At 38.5% G+C, this 15225-nt stretch overlaps 1 protein-coding gene across 5 annotated transcripts in view; it reads right to left on the bottom strand.

The window, feature by feature from the left end:
- Positions 1 to 15225, bottom strand: part of macrod2 (mono-ADP ribosylhydrolase 2) — a 390748-nt gene that overhangs the window by 369145 nt on the left and 6378 nt on the right. For all 5 annotated transcript variants that reach the window (XM_044213250.1, XM_044213245.1, XM_044213249.1 and 2 more), the window contains exon 3: positions 14477 to 14590. In XM_044213250.1, coding sequence (XP_044069185.1) covers positions 14477 to 14590 — 114 coding nt within the window. The remainder of the gene's footprint in view (positions 1 to 14476; positions 14591 to 15225) is intronic.

Raw genomic sequence — 15225 nt, 5'->3', positions numbered from 1 at the left:
TATCTTTTAGTTTTAAAAAAAACATCCAAAATAGTCAAAAACAGCCAAGTGTCTTCAGTTTCAAGAGTTAGTCAATTGCACTGCCATAATTAAGGCAACAGGAAGAAATATTCATATATTTCATTTTTGTGCACTGAGTGTTTGTTTTGCACCTGGCATTTCCTCAGAGAATGAAGCTCTGGTAGCTCTAAGTAACTGACAGAAAAGAGTATACAGGTCTTTATTTTCCAGATTATTTCCATGCATACGCATCTTCTGCTTTCCTACATAGCATGATTAAGTTTTTTAAAACATAGAATCAACTCGGGAAAGGTAGTTGTGATATGATGTGTTGAGGTCGGCCCTGCTAGTATATTTTTTCTTTTTCAAAACACCAACCATGTCCCTTACTCATAAAGATATCTGTAATTTTACAGCATTTAGCAGCACTTTCCTCTTGGGCTTTTCTCCTTTTAATATGCTCCCTCTCAGCTCTACCTTTTCTCGTTCTCTCTTTCTCCTGTGCTGTCCATTTTTTCTCCACACTGCTCAGCCACGTGCACTCCATGCACTGACTGAGTGTTGTGTTGATGTGTATGTGAGTAATTGCATGTGCAGAGATCATACCATCAGCTTAAAAGCAGGCAGGGGGAGGGGCTGACGGTCTACAGTTCTGAGGGGCTGTAGCTGCCTTGTGTTGTTTTGTCATTTAGCATTTTTAACCTGGCCTGACACTCCAGGTCAGTCAGCTTGCCAGGCCACCAGGAATTCTCCCGGTGCTCCCGATGGCCAGTCCGGATCTAATTGCAGTGCTATTCTGTTGTATGTATTAAGACTGTAAACTGAAAACTTGGTGCTTGAGTATTGTGCTACACAATTGGCCAATATGCCTACAGTAAGAAGCAAAAAAGAGCGCTTGAAATGTGATGACTCCATTATATCAGTAAATTATATTATCTACCTGATTCATGGGACTATGATTTTCTCACTAACACACACACACACACACACTAATATTGCCTTCTGTGTTGGAGAGACTTTCAGTATGTGACGAGTAGTTCTCTTTGTGTAAGAGGGGACCACCTCAAGAGGGATAAAGGAAGAGGAGGAGAGAAGATGTCAGAGTTAGTATTTTGCAATATTCAAGCTCAAAGGGCAGTCACGTTTGATATACCCTCCTAAATGTGTTTACCTGCTCTGTAACTACGTGCAATGCCTTGCATCAGACGTAAGCTCTGAAAAGTTAAACACAAGACAGGAAGAATGTTTTGCCCTGTGATTTGTATTGTTTCAGCGAGGCAGTTATATTTAAATTTCCAACTCATGAGAAATTCAGAAAGTACAGTGAGATGACAATTAGTGAGATTAACAGAGACTACAGTCAGTAGTAAATTATAATATTTTAAAAGTGAGGTGTAGTAATTGCTTTTTGCTATGAATACATGAAATTGTGCTTCGAGGGTTATGATATACTCTCCCAGGCATAAACTGTGATAAGGAATTATATTTTGGTGTAGTGTAGTGGATTGTGGATGCAGTGATGACTAATTATATCACTAATTAAATGCCCATGCCCTAACCTACAGCTGTAATCGTGGAAAGAGTGCCAGCAGTAACTAGTATCTTACTGCACCTATCCCCAAAATTAGAATCAGTTATACTCACACTGAAGTCACAAAAATAAGGGTACAGCATTAATGTACTCAAAAGCTGTATTCATACAAACAATTACACACTGAATGTGATGTTTTATAATTCATTCCATCCTTTTATACAGGAGCCCATTCGTCACCCTCTCAACCCTGCAACTTCCTTGAGCTGCAGTTGTTTATAATAGACATAAACAATAAAGTCACACTTAGAGACAAACAAGGAAGAGACAAACAAGGAAGCTCATTAGTGCAGAGATTCAAAAAATGTTTACTGAAGAAGCAATAAGCTATATCATGGCATTAAATGCTAAAATAATAATACTGCTTTGTCATTTTCTTTTTAGGTTTGACAACAAGGCTGTTTAGCTATGACTAAATGGTTTTCTGATGCCAGTAGATCACTCATAACGCTGCCCTCCCTTGTTGTGCTATAAAACAAAACTGTGAAAAAGAGTAGAAGTGGAGTAGGAAAGACGAGGAAATCGGGAGCATCTTAAATTGCCAACTGTGAATTTTTGTTGCTAGATAGCAAACATTTTTATGGGCTAGACAGTATACTGTAAAATCTAGAAATATTGGCAGCTGATGGAACAATCACTGAGTCACTTCTGTTAATCAAATATCTTATTAACCTGCAGATATACTTATGTGTAATCTGAATATTCATCACATACTGTATATAATCAATGTTTTTGTGTAATGAGGCTGTGAAAGCCAAATTTATTTCACCTTTAATTAGCAAGCAAAAATATATGTATTAGCCAGCAATATCTGAACAGCTGGGCTCTTGCCTTGTGTCCATTTGGACTTATATTCTGATATAACAGATATCCTGTGATTAAAGGGGTAATAGTGCCTACTGGCCAAAAGTTTTCCAAGCCTTTGGTTGTACAGTAAGGAGCTACCTTGTTCTGTCTTTTCCACCACTCGTCAACACACCTACTACAGCATGATAAAAGCACCTATATCAACTGTAATGTGATGTGTTTCATCAACAATGTGGCACAGCCCCTGGGGGCCTGTGGTGGCTGGAGGATGGCCATGTGGTGCCTGATTATCTAGGGAACATGGGAAATTAAATCTACTGAGAGTACACAACATCCTCCTCTGAGTCTCCTGCCATAACTTCCTCCTATCTCTATTCTTTCCTATTATTTCCCTTCACCTGGGAGATTTTCAAAGCATACCTATTAATATACAGTGTCTCTGCACCTTGTCTTCATGTTTGTCTAAGTGGCACAACCCATGACAAAAAAAACCCAAATGACAAACAAGATTATCTCCTTTACTGTAATTTTTCCTCTTCCACATTAATCCACAGCAAATTATGTTCTTACAAATCAATCAATACCTGCTAACGGCAGAATGAAGGATCGCTTCCTTAGTGCTCATATCAAAGAAAGGACTGCGTGGAAGCTGCTTAGGAGCTGACTATTTACAACAGCCTGAGTTTCAGCCATTAGATATAATTAGCTTCACCATTATGCTGAAGCCCAACACAACAGTGCGGTAACCTACATATAGCTTTTAGTACATGGAGATTTCACTGGTCTGCAGACAAGGTAATATGCCTTAATTTACCTGTGTATAAATCTATATTTTTATGTATTTTATGCCATTCTATCCATCTTTTACCCTATCTATCTTTCATTCTACCCATATATCATTCTCTGCATAACTTAATGTGATACATAATGTGCTATTGTTGTCCTGGTGGGGTCTCCCTCGTAAAAGAGATCCAAGATCTTAACCCTGGCTAAATAAATTGAATAAAGCAAGATAAGTACAATTGAACAGAATTGGAGATTTAGTTCTGTGTTCAGGGACTTCCTCGCCTGTGTCTACACACGGCAGACAAAAACCTAAATGCCACCCACAGTATTGGGAATTCTGCTCCATCACAAAAGACTGCGTAGTCTTTGCCTTATTGGGAACCTTAATCTGCTTTGTTTGTGCATGGAGGGTGGACTAAGATTCTATTAAAGAGATTAAATTGTTTCCATAGCCAACTGAAGCATCAAAGGCCAACCAAATTGCAGCCCCTTACTTGAGTGGGTTTCACTAAAGTCACTTATTTGTCCATTTCATCATGCTAATGGCAGAAGCCATCATCCCATTATAGCTCCACAGCTGAGCGAGGTTAAACAAATGTAGTTTGTTTGAGGTCACATTACCTCCAAGTCAGGTCTCACTGCTCTCCCCCTGTACATCACAACAAATCATCAGCTTGTCTATAACTACTCTATATAAGCAACCCTCTGAACCCTGCATTAACCACCTTTTCACTCACTGGCACTCAATGCATAAGCGTTCTCTTTTTAGTCTCCTCTTGTTCCTCTCTTATTGAAAATTCCTTCCCATGCAGCACTCTGTTATGGAAATAAAATCTAATCTAACTTCCCAGGTCAACCTAAAATCACTTTGTTCTTCTGGGGAGTTTGTTACGCAGTATGAAATGTCAAGCATCTGACTGAATATTCTCAGTATGCAAGGCCTTGTTACCCTAATAACGGTCTTAAATGACCAACTAAAGAAATAAAATCCTTCAGTATGCAGTACTTTCTTCTAACAAAGTCTGCAAAGCAGTGTTGAGATCATTTTGTCATAAATGAGCCCAAATGGGTTCTGCTTTTGGATAACTGATGGAGTTCATTAGTACTCATTGTTTGCAGGGTAGTTACATCAAACACTGGCTTGTAAGCTGTAAGACCTTTCAAAATAATAACTCCATCATGCCTAATAGACTCATATCTCCCAGACATTTCACATAAAGCTTACCGTTCATCATAGCCAACAGAACCTAGCCTCGTTTCTATTACCATTCCGCTGAACGAAGGTCTTTGTCTATAATGAGTCCACATTCCCTAAGCCCTACAGTAACCACACAATCACTTGTGTCAACAGAAGGGAAATCCATTTCATCAGGACGTCCAGTCAGTGCTTTATTACCATACACGAGGGCAACAACTGTGCAGCCATGTAGCCTCTGGGAGCTGCTGCTGATTGCTGGAGTTCAGTGCATTTGCCGAGAGAGTATTTTCATTATGACTGTACGATAGATAGAGCATGTTCAATTAAAACATCATCACAGGTCAGTTCATCACAATGACATACTGCATCATTCTCCAAAACCATAACATGAAACTGCATGATTCAGAGTTATGGTAAAGACAGTAAGATTACTTTTCTATTTCTGTAACTCATCTCAGTCTCTGCCAGTACTGTGGAACTTGATAAGATCAAGAATCTTTTAGTTCCTGTATACATATACATGTACGCATAAAAAACATTGACTGTCAGCATGTTTTTCCTTGGGACAGTCTAATTTCTATTAATGAGCATTCAGGAGTGTTCTTTACAGGTCAGGGCCATTACTATTAAGAGCATTCTGACATTGTCACCTAGCTGATTGTTTCCCAAAAAAGTATTACAACAAATTTTCTTCTCACATTTATTGTATTTTTGCAAGGTTTCAAGAGTTATGTTGTTTTGAATTTATACCTTTCTTGTTTTAATCTAGGAATGGCTGGTGCTGTTATGAACCAGGTTCATTATAGAAAATGGAAAAGGTCTCTCTGATTGTTTTCTGGTTCGGTACCGCTAGTGCTGCCATAAAACACAATTTGGGTATAAACAGTCTATAGACTTCTCCGGCACAATGGGCTTCACATTGTCTGACATCTTATTATGTCAAGCAGCAGACACCTACAGTATGAGTTTAATGTTTATTCTAAGGTCCTATTAAAAATAGCTACACAGTCCAACTTTTAGGAGGCTCAAAAAGATTAAGGATTACCTAATGTTTAAAAATACAGTCAGACAAGGAAGCGTATAAACTGTGATATGAGGATAACATAAATAAAAAATACAAATGTTAGTTTTAAAATAATGATAATTTTTGTCCATTATAATATTATTTAATGGTCCTCTATTATTTATCTTTACAAGAAAATGTATTTTAATAAGCATTTGTATATATATGATTTTCAATATACCATTTATTATAAAGGATATTTTCTGAAGAAAGATCTAATTTGTTTCTCACTGAATTTTTAAAATGGATTATGCCAGGATTATAAGTAAAATACCTAACATACCTACTGCAAAAGTTTAAAAAAGAAATACCCGTACACAAAAAATTATATTTTTGAAATATTAACATCAAAAAGATACTTTCCAAAAAGATACTTTCCAAAAAAAAAAAAAAAGCTTACAAAAACATTTTGCTTAATTTAGATTTATGAGACCTTGGATATGAGAAAATAAATACTAACATTGGCATGATTCTTAGTCAACCACATCAACTGAAGGCTTCTGAGCATCATGATTGGTGTTACATACACTGCTGAAATGTTAAGTACTTCCAGCTTACTCGCTTAAAAATTGTTTGAGGGGCACCTCAGTAGCTCACCTGGTAGAGAGTGTATCATTACTGCAGCGGCCACGTCTCTCTCTCTCTCTCTCTCTCTCTCTCTCTCTCTCTCTCTCTCTCTCTCTCTCTCTCTCTATCTATGAGCTGTCACTATCTAACAAAGGCAAAAAAATACCCCAAAAAATTGTTTGGAGAGAAATATTTTGAAACATCAGTTATTTTAAAATGCATCAAAATGGCCAGTTGAGAGCTACTACTACTACAAGAACACGGCCCCTGGTTCTTCAGCTTTGAGAGAAACTTGTACATGCTCACAAATATTGAATGAACTGCCCTGGGTTATAGGAATTGTATTCTCATTTAAAACTACCCCGTCTTTTGTTTCAGTTGCTTAGAGGCCCTCTTATATGGAGTGATTTTTTTGTTTAGCAAACAGAAATAGTGGGGAGGACACAATTTCATTTCTCCATTAAGCGCCAATGTCTAGGTGGAATACTTAGTCACAATAACACAGCATTGGATTATTTTACTTCTGCTACAATACGACTACATATTCTGGATAGCATGAATTTATTTTAACCACTGCATCCCCTTTGAAGAAATGGGGACTGTGAAGCTAAAGCATGAAATAATAAAATGGAGTGTCTGGTGAAAGAAAATGACATCCCTCAAAGAAAATACCCTCGCCAAAATGTGTGCTTTATATTCCTTTACTTACTTGTAACATTATGTTGCTCATTACCTACGCCATTACCATTACCTAGCCATTATACATAGGAAGCCATTATAGAAAACCTTGCCACTGCAGGCCTGTAACAAAGTAGCTTATCAGTATTTCTGCTAAGGTGCACACTTTTCTGGGCTCTCAGTGTACATGGCTTGCATTTGTTTGTTTTCGCAAAGGTCTACAGTATTCGCAGGACTAGATATTTACTGAAACAAACTAAAATGAGGGGACTGAGGAAAACATGACGGGAAAAGAAACAGGGAGAATGAACTGGTGTTCAAAGAGGGATATTGTGAAGACCAATGAATCGTCTGCTGACGACCATGCAGGGCACACTGCTGACTGTTTCTCTGCACAATCCCAAGGCAGTCAGGGGTTGATTTCGCCAACCCTCTTCTTTCACCTGTGCTTCACTCTGCCAGTAAAGAGCTAGTCTCACCCAGCAACTCCCCACATTCTCTTACAGATAAAAGAACTCACTCCCTCTTTTGTGCATGCAACTACACAACTGCACACATACTGTATCTCTACAGCTCCACCACAGCTAAAAAAGAAGGGCACAGCCACACTCTCACTTCTTGTGTGCTAATATAGTGTAACTGAGACCTTGTACTGAGCTCCAAAATCAGAATCTCTTGTTTCATTTTGTTCCAAAAATGTGTTACAATTTCCAGAAAACAGCACAATATTGAACATTTTTCAATGCTATTGGAGAAGCTGAAAATCTGTAAGATGCATTGGAATTTCGAGTTGTCACCTCAGACAGTTCTAAAGAAACATGTGAAGGGGAAGCAGAAAAAAAGAGATTTATACATCTGAAATGCAGAACAAGCCCAGTCATCCCACTTCTCAAACTTACTCTGCTATCAGAGATGTCAGCAATACTTAGGTGGAGCCACAGTGCCTCCTACAGGTCAACAGATACATAAACTTTGTGAGCACTGGGTCCATTCATCTGTTGGTATGCCTATGTTACCTGTTTAATGAAATCGTTACCTGCTTTATACAGCTACAAAGCATTTTATTCATCTGCTTCAGAGGATTGTACCCTTACCACAAACACATACTAGGATGTCAGTCATTTTGCAACCATCATCTCCAAGTATCTACTCAGTCTGTTGTAGTAGTATGTTGTTGTTTTTTTGCTATGGCCATCCTTAAACCATGAAAATACTTTTCATGTTCTATAAATGACCTCTACAGTTATTACTATTAACAAAGATCCTCAACTTGTGTGGGACAAAGGAAAAGAGAAACAGAAGGTGGTGAGAGACTCTTTCCCCATGATCCCGCCTGAATACCCTCTCAATTACTAACAGGCCTGATGGATGAGATCTGGCGTGTGTGCAGCATAAGGCAGAAATGTTTGTTTCAGGATGGGGAGGTGGGTAGTGGAGCAGAGGCGAGAGGAGGAGGGTAGGAAGAAAAACAGGGATACAAACAGCGACTTTCTGACCTTGACAACGATAACTTAAGTTCTGTCCACCGGGGGACAAGTGAGGACCTGACCTGAATGACAGACCTATTCATGAGCACTGGCAACTGTCTCCAAAGACACAGAGTCAGTTTCATGGCCTAAACATCACTTGTGTGTGTGTGTGTTTGTGTTTTCAAGTGTGAGTGTTTGTGTTAGAGAGCGAGAAGGAGGTGTGGGCTGGTTCACAAACTGCGTGACTGGGAAGGAAGGGGAGGCTTATTTTCCCAAACACTCAATACAGTCACAGACCATTAGCAGACATTTCTCTAAGTGCCAGCCAGATACACACTGACAGCATAGATTCTCATGATTACTTTCTATTAGCCACACCTCATGAAAAATGATTTCTATCTGGCCATGTTGGCACGTCGTAGGCCACGGAGATTAGGTAAACGACGTTGACGTTGACCAAACACTAAGGCAGGCTGCAAGGCTGTTCACAATCTGGACACTGGGAGGGGAGAAATCGAGCTGAAATTGGAAGGAGGGGAAGCTCGCCAGCTGGTTTGTCACCTCTGTTTACACTTACACCCTGATGGCAGGGAAAACCCTGTCCTTGTGCTGTATCTCTCTCAGAGCTGATACGATTAACTGGACCTTTTAGTGCAGGACCCAATGCAACCCACTCACCAGAGTCATTTCACTGTTCAACAGAGCAGCAAGTTCTCTCAGCCAGGAGCATTGATTTTCATTCTTGGTGTGACAGAGCAACAATCACAAGTTTGCACAAGAAGTTACCAGTTCTCTGCCATGGCTTCTAACGTACTGTGTGTGTGTGTGTGTGTGTGTGTGTCTGTGCATAAGTGTCACTGCATAATTGCATGTATATGCAGCTGGCAGCAGAGTGAAAGAGAGAACAGAGAGAGAGTGAGAGACCCTGAATTGCAGTCATACTGCTGGGAGCATGGCAGCATCACTCAGGGAGGTTATGGCACAGGGTGCGAATCTGCAGAGAGACAGATAGACCCGTCGAGCCAGACTCTCCAGGGGCTGAGTGTGTTGTGCAGTACATCCATTGCCTGACAGTAAATCTAATGAAGAGTCTACACTGACAAGATCCTCAAACAGTAGGAAGCAGAACCAAAAGCCATAGGCTTTATCAATCACTAAGGGAAATGGAAAAGTAAAGGGAATTGTAAATTTGACACCGTTCTTTGGCATGTCATGCCACAGTCTGGTGTTAGTCTGTATGGGCGTATTGTTGAGACAACCTATTCAGTAACAGCTAAAAAAAAATGTCCCCATTCCATAACAGTAATGTAGTGTCCCAACAGCATTTTAGACAGATGCAGTAAAATATGGATTTGGACAGCAAATAAATTTCAGAGAGAGTATTGGCTTTCACAAAGTAGAAAAGGAGAATATGTTGTCATATATTACAACTAGACCTTTAAAAGAACCCTATAGTTGGGAAGAGCGACAATGAAAAGTCTGTCTTTTTAGAGTCTGTCTATAGACCAAGAGCTCAGCGAGATAATAAAAGTGCCACATCTACTTTTCATTCTGGAAAGCCTTCTGCTTTGCAGGCTAAAATATTACCAGAGCACTCAGAGAGTCATTCCCTAATAAATAAGGCAGTGCTCTCCATTAAGGCTTGTGACTCAAAGAAGCATATAATATTCTCTGGACATTACACACCATTATCCTGCATTACTGAGGTTTTCAATAAGTGGGAAAGGATGAACCACAACCACCACGTACTTCCCTCACCCTTAAAGTAACCCACAGAGAGAAAGACTTTTCTACTTTCAATACAAATCTACCATGTTGCTAATAATATTGGCTCAGTTTTTGTTTTGTTTTTTGGGGGGGGGCGCTTGCGTGTAGCTGTTGTTTTTCATAACACATGAATAATGTTGGATTATTCAAATTTTGCACTTTTATTATTTCTCATTTGTTCTTATTCAAATTTTACCTCAGATAATCAAATAACATTATCCATGTCACGTTCTGCTTTCATTTACACTAATAATTAAACACTGTGACAAGAAGTTTAGTTCAAGAGCAATTTAAATAATATCAAATAAGTGATCTAGAAGCCAATTTTTGTTTTCTTTAATTCTCACCTGGCATAAAACATGGTAAAGCTTGAGTCCATCAATTGTCTAATAAATTGGTCAGGATTTAATTTAGAATCTCATGATGACAAAAACAGTTGCACCTCTACATGTTACCTTGCTCTGACCACAGAATAATATTATATTCTATTCAGTATAGCCAAGGGCACATACTGTACATTATGCATGAATGACCATGAAGGTAAACAATGCTGCCTGTGTGAAAAGCAACCCTGCAGGCAAACAACGTTTGAATCGACTACATATCAAAAAACTTGTAAAAGTCAATCTCCACAGGATCATGGTATTCTGCCCTCTGAGGGTCACTGCTCTCATCAAACCTGTGATGACTGCAGTACGAGCAGCTCCATACAACTGAATACCAATTGCCTTTCTCGCACTCATCTCAACCCCTTCAGGTTTTTTATAGCGTTCATAACCAGATTCCCTGTGCACACTAAATTGGCTCCTGTAAAAAATGATCTAATACAGAAAGATTGGAAAGGTTTACAGCGGGTAATGGATTAGGAGTCAACCCCTGTGCATAATTACCACAGTCATCATGATAAGAAAAGTCCTCTCCACTTCGCACCGCTATCTTTACGACCTCATTCTGGTCTGAGAGGGATGGTGACACTCGCATGAACTCCATGCACAAAGACAAGGAGAAAAATGGAAGACATAATCTTGTGTTTGCCATGTAAAAGCAACAGTAATGACATGCATTAAATTTAAAACCCAGTTTGAGCGTCCTTTTAACTTTTAGTGAACCCTGCAATTTTCCATGAAACATGCCTTGATTAACTGTGATAGTCTCCTCTTTCCATCTATCATTATCCGATACCAATCCAAAGATATGTGCCAAAGACATGGGCTACTAGAGGTTCAGGGAACTTGTTGGGTATTTGTCAAAATTATAGAACAACACAGTATGGTCACTTGCATACTGAACATTCTACAGCTATTATACAAAAGAGAAAAATGCCCCCTGTACAAGAATCTGGGCAGAAAGTCTTCCATACTCAGGGAATCATTACCCAGGACAAAAAATTAGATCCACTATTGAGGGGTGTGTCATACATACAGTCTGAAGAGGGTTACAGGGAGCATGAGTATGTGTCTAACAACATTTTATGCAGAGATGTGGCACACCAATGCAGGCTCATTCTAAAGAATAGGCCAAGCTGGGCCATCTGCCGGAGCTGGATGCTGCAGCCCAAGCCACCTGGTCATGATATGGCCACCCTGCCCTCCACACGTGCAGTGTACCGATCCTGCACTCTCCAGACTCTCACCCAGGTGACAGTTTGAGCACCTCCTGTCCAACCTCCAGCCAAATAGAATTAAGGAAGAATTAAAAACTCAATGAGCCTAATAATTAAACTTTAATGGAGGACATAAAGCAACTTGACGTCCTCTAAAAGCTATAGGCAGCCACCATAACGGCAGTACCAAGCTGGCCCGCGTTCCCTAAAATTACAGACATTTCTCCTTTGCAAGCCACATATTGCTGCTGTCATGACAAAAACCTTGTTGCACAAATTTTCAATGTGCCTATGGCTTATAAAATATATTCAAGATGTTATGTGATCAAATAAAAGTAACACGTCAGCTGCAAGAAACACTACAGCTCTACTTACCTCCTGAAAAGTTGACATTTTGGAGTCCTTGTTCATTCCCATGAGCTACAGTTAGAAAATCATAATGCTAATGCAGTCTTAAAGATAAGAAATAGGAACAGTTAAGCTATGTCATAATACACAATGACCAAAAAAAAATCCATATTCATTCTCACATTACGGTATCAATATTATACCATTTTACTGAATTGCATAGTTCAACTGCAAGACTAACTCTGCACAGGATTATACAGACAACCTGCTCCTGTGGTTGTACTTCACTTCATGTCCACTGAACACACCAAAGGGTACAATAAGTAAATATGTAAAGAGTGGAAAATGTAGTATTGTGTATATGTATTTTACACACCAACCTTCACATTTAATTACAATTTGCATAATTAGTATCCCTGCACTTCATTTTTGACTCATGTGAGAAAAAGACACTGACAGTTTATTAACCTTCTGACTAATATTCGGTGCTCAAAAAGTCCCACACTTCATAGACAGCAGTCTACTGGTGCCAAGCCTAAATGAAAAACAGCATGAAAAAAATGGAAGTACTGCAGGCTAGAGATTGGAAGCAGTGAATAGATGAAAGGCAAGAAGTTGAACAAACTATCCAAAGATCTTATCAATGTACGTTGCCCAACATCCGCAATGTTTGTTCACATGCTCAGAACTGTGTTACTCACAAAAATTTGGACAAGAGCCACTACAGCCAGAGCATGTCCAGCCTATTCAAATTATAAATAGCTTGTAATAATTATTTATATAACATAATGTCATATTGTAAAATCTAAGTCTTTTGTTACCAATGACAAAAAACATGGTCTGGAATATTCTGGAACATACTACTGTTGTTGAGCAAAGCTGGACAGCAAAGTTCGCTGCTATATGTTCTTATCAGTCCAACCACCAGTACAAAGACAACTGATCCTGCAGTATGAATAGAGAACTTCTGAAAATTATAAAAGGCTTCAGCAGTTCCTTCAACCTTTCAGACCCTCTGACAGCCTGCTAAACAGAATGACTTGCCTCCTGGCCAACACGTAGCTCAATCAGAGTCTGGACGTCTGGCAGCATTAACTGCTGAAGCAAACTGCCTGCCTTTGCTACAATGGTTTCCAACAGTTTAAAACAAAAACATGCAATGTTCCTTCCTGAACCTCATTTCCATTCTCATATGCCCTATTTCTCTAGTCACTTAATAGAAACACTGCTCACCTTATCCACTGCCTTAACCTTGATTTGTTTAAGATATTGACTGTAAAAGACACAGACTGGCAATAAAATGGGGTAAAGTGCAATAAAAGAGGGTTTCATTCCTGTCAATCTATACTATAACAGGAATACATACTATAACACCAGTATGTGATCTCACTGACACATAACTTGACCATAAATAAAATAGAAATCCTGACTTAATCTCCATCTATATAGAGCTTAAATATATCTAAATAGCATATAACAATGCAATTCAGACATGTAGCAATTATCACAAAACTCAGTACAAACAACAAGCTACTTGAATTGTATAATGACCGCGACAAGTGCTACATTTGTAAAGGTCAAAATGTTGATAAAGCAAAACAATTGCCATGACATTTAGGTGTGTGTCAGGTGTCTGTTAGGTGTACTAAACCGCATCATTGTCTTTTACATGATGCTGACGATGATTCAGAATGTCATGTCACCTTATCTTCATCAGGATGAGTATTTACATAATAGATTAAATTCATTAGCCTTATCCAACAGAGCAGTCTGTTTTTCACATCTATTAATCTTGCATAAATTATAGAGCATTAATTTCACACAAGATGCACACTGCTTAATAGACTGTAATGCGTGTGTGTGTGCGTTTGCAAATACTGCATGAGGAAGGAAAAGTTATACACAACTGCAGAAAGCCAAAGTAGACCATATATATATACACTGCTGCTATACAGCTATGGTGTGGGACTATCATCTCTATAGCTGCAAAATGGTCCTGAGCATCATCTGCAGAAGCAACAGGTAAAGCAATATTTTAGCACCACTGACTATGTGTGTAGGCTGCGACTGCAGAAAATTACATAACAGTATAGCGCACATCTCTGAAAAGGGCATTTCTACTAACCCTCTCTGATTCTATATCCTCTCTTTCACTTACTATAACAAATCTTTACCAAGTTTTTCCCAACAGCGGACCGTTCATCATTACAGGACACACCTGCCACATTAATGACAAATGAGATGAATATATATCTGTCAAACAAATCCAACCAAAAAATGTATTCCGTCATTAACCTTGTGTTTCACTGGCACAAGGTAGGGGAAAGAGCTGGAATTGCAAACAACTATAAAAGTAAAGAAAAGGGCAGAACATAATCTAAACAGTCACTGTATTTCAGCCTATGGGAAGTCATATCAACGAGACCCGATGGACAGTTTAACATTTGCCTCAATCACGCTCATTATTTGTGCAATGCATCAAGAACCAGCACTTTCTGAATTGTAACAGTAGAGGGCAGCCAAGGGCAATTTAATAGTTGAGCTGCCTTCAAGCAGCAAACACCATCCAATACCTAAAGGTCAAAGGGCAGATCCTTACCAGCATTGACTATGGCATCCACCTCCAAGACGGTAATATCTCCTTTGTAGAGAGATATTTTATCACTCAGCCCTCCTCCACCTGTCAGCTCCTTCCCTTCCTCTTTGTGATTGGCTGAAATATAAAAAGATAACTTCAACTCGTTGCATTTATTCAAGAGAGAACATTAAAATATAGAGGTGTCACACGTTATTTGTTACTTTGAATAGACACAGAACAGGTTCATGAATGGTTCTTAAATGAACTTTAAAAGAAGTCCTCAGTTAAAAGTGATGATGATGGAGAGATAAAGACCTGAAGAATCAATTCATCCAATATTCCAGTTTCCTATATAGCAATACTTTAATAGAAAACAGAAATGAATTTAAAATACAATGAAAATAGACAATAGTGTACTTACTGTACTATCAAGACTCAAGATAGTGTTTTTACATGGATACTGTGAATTAGAATTCTATATTTGTATACTCTAAAGTAGTCATTTGTATATCTTCCTTCTTTCATGGTAGTAGTTCTAATTGTGTGATGCAATGTGTGGTAACATTTTTCAGGAACTAGTATGTTCTGTGGATATCAAGCCAAACAAGTTTAGCCATGATGATATATATATATATATATATATATATATATATATATATATATATATATATATATATATATATATATATATATATATATATATATATATATATATATATATATATACACATAGTCAGTATACTTCTTCTGAGAGTTCAGACAAGAAATTA

Source organism: Siniperca chuatsi, linkage group LG11 (assembly GCF_020085105.1).
Source record: "Siniperca chuatsi isolate FFG_IHB_CAS linkage group LG11, ASM2008510v1, whole genome shotgun sequence".
Taxonomy (NCBI): Eukaryota; Metazoa; Chordata; class Actinopteri; order Centrarchiformes; family Sinipercidae; genus Siniperca; species Siniperca chuatsi.
This window is presented reverse-complemented; position numbering and strand designations above follow the sequence as displayed.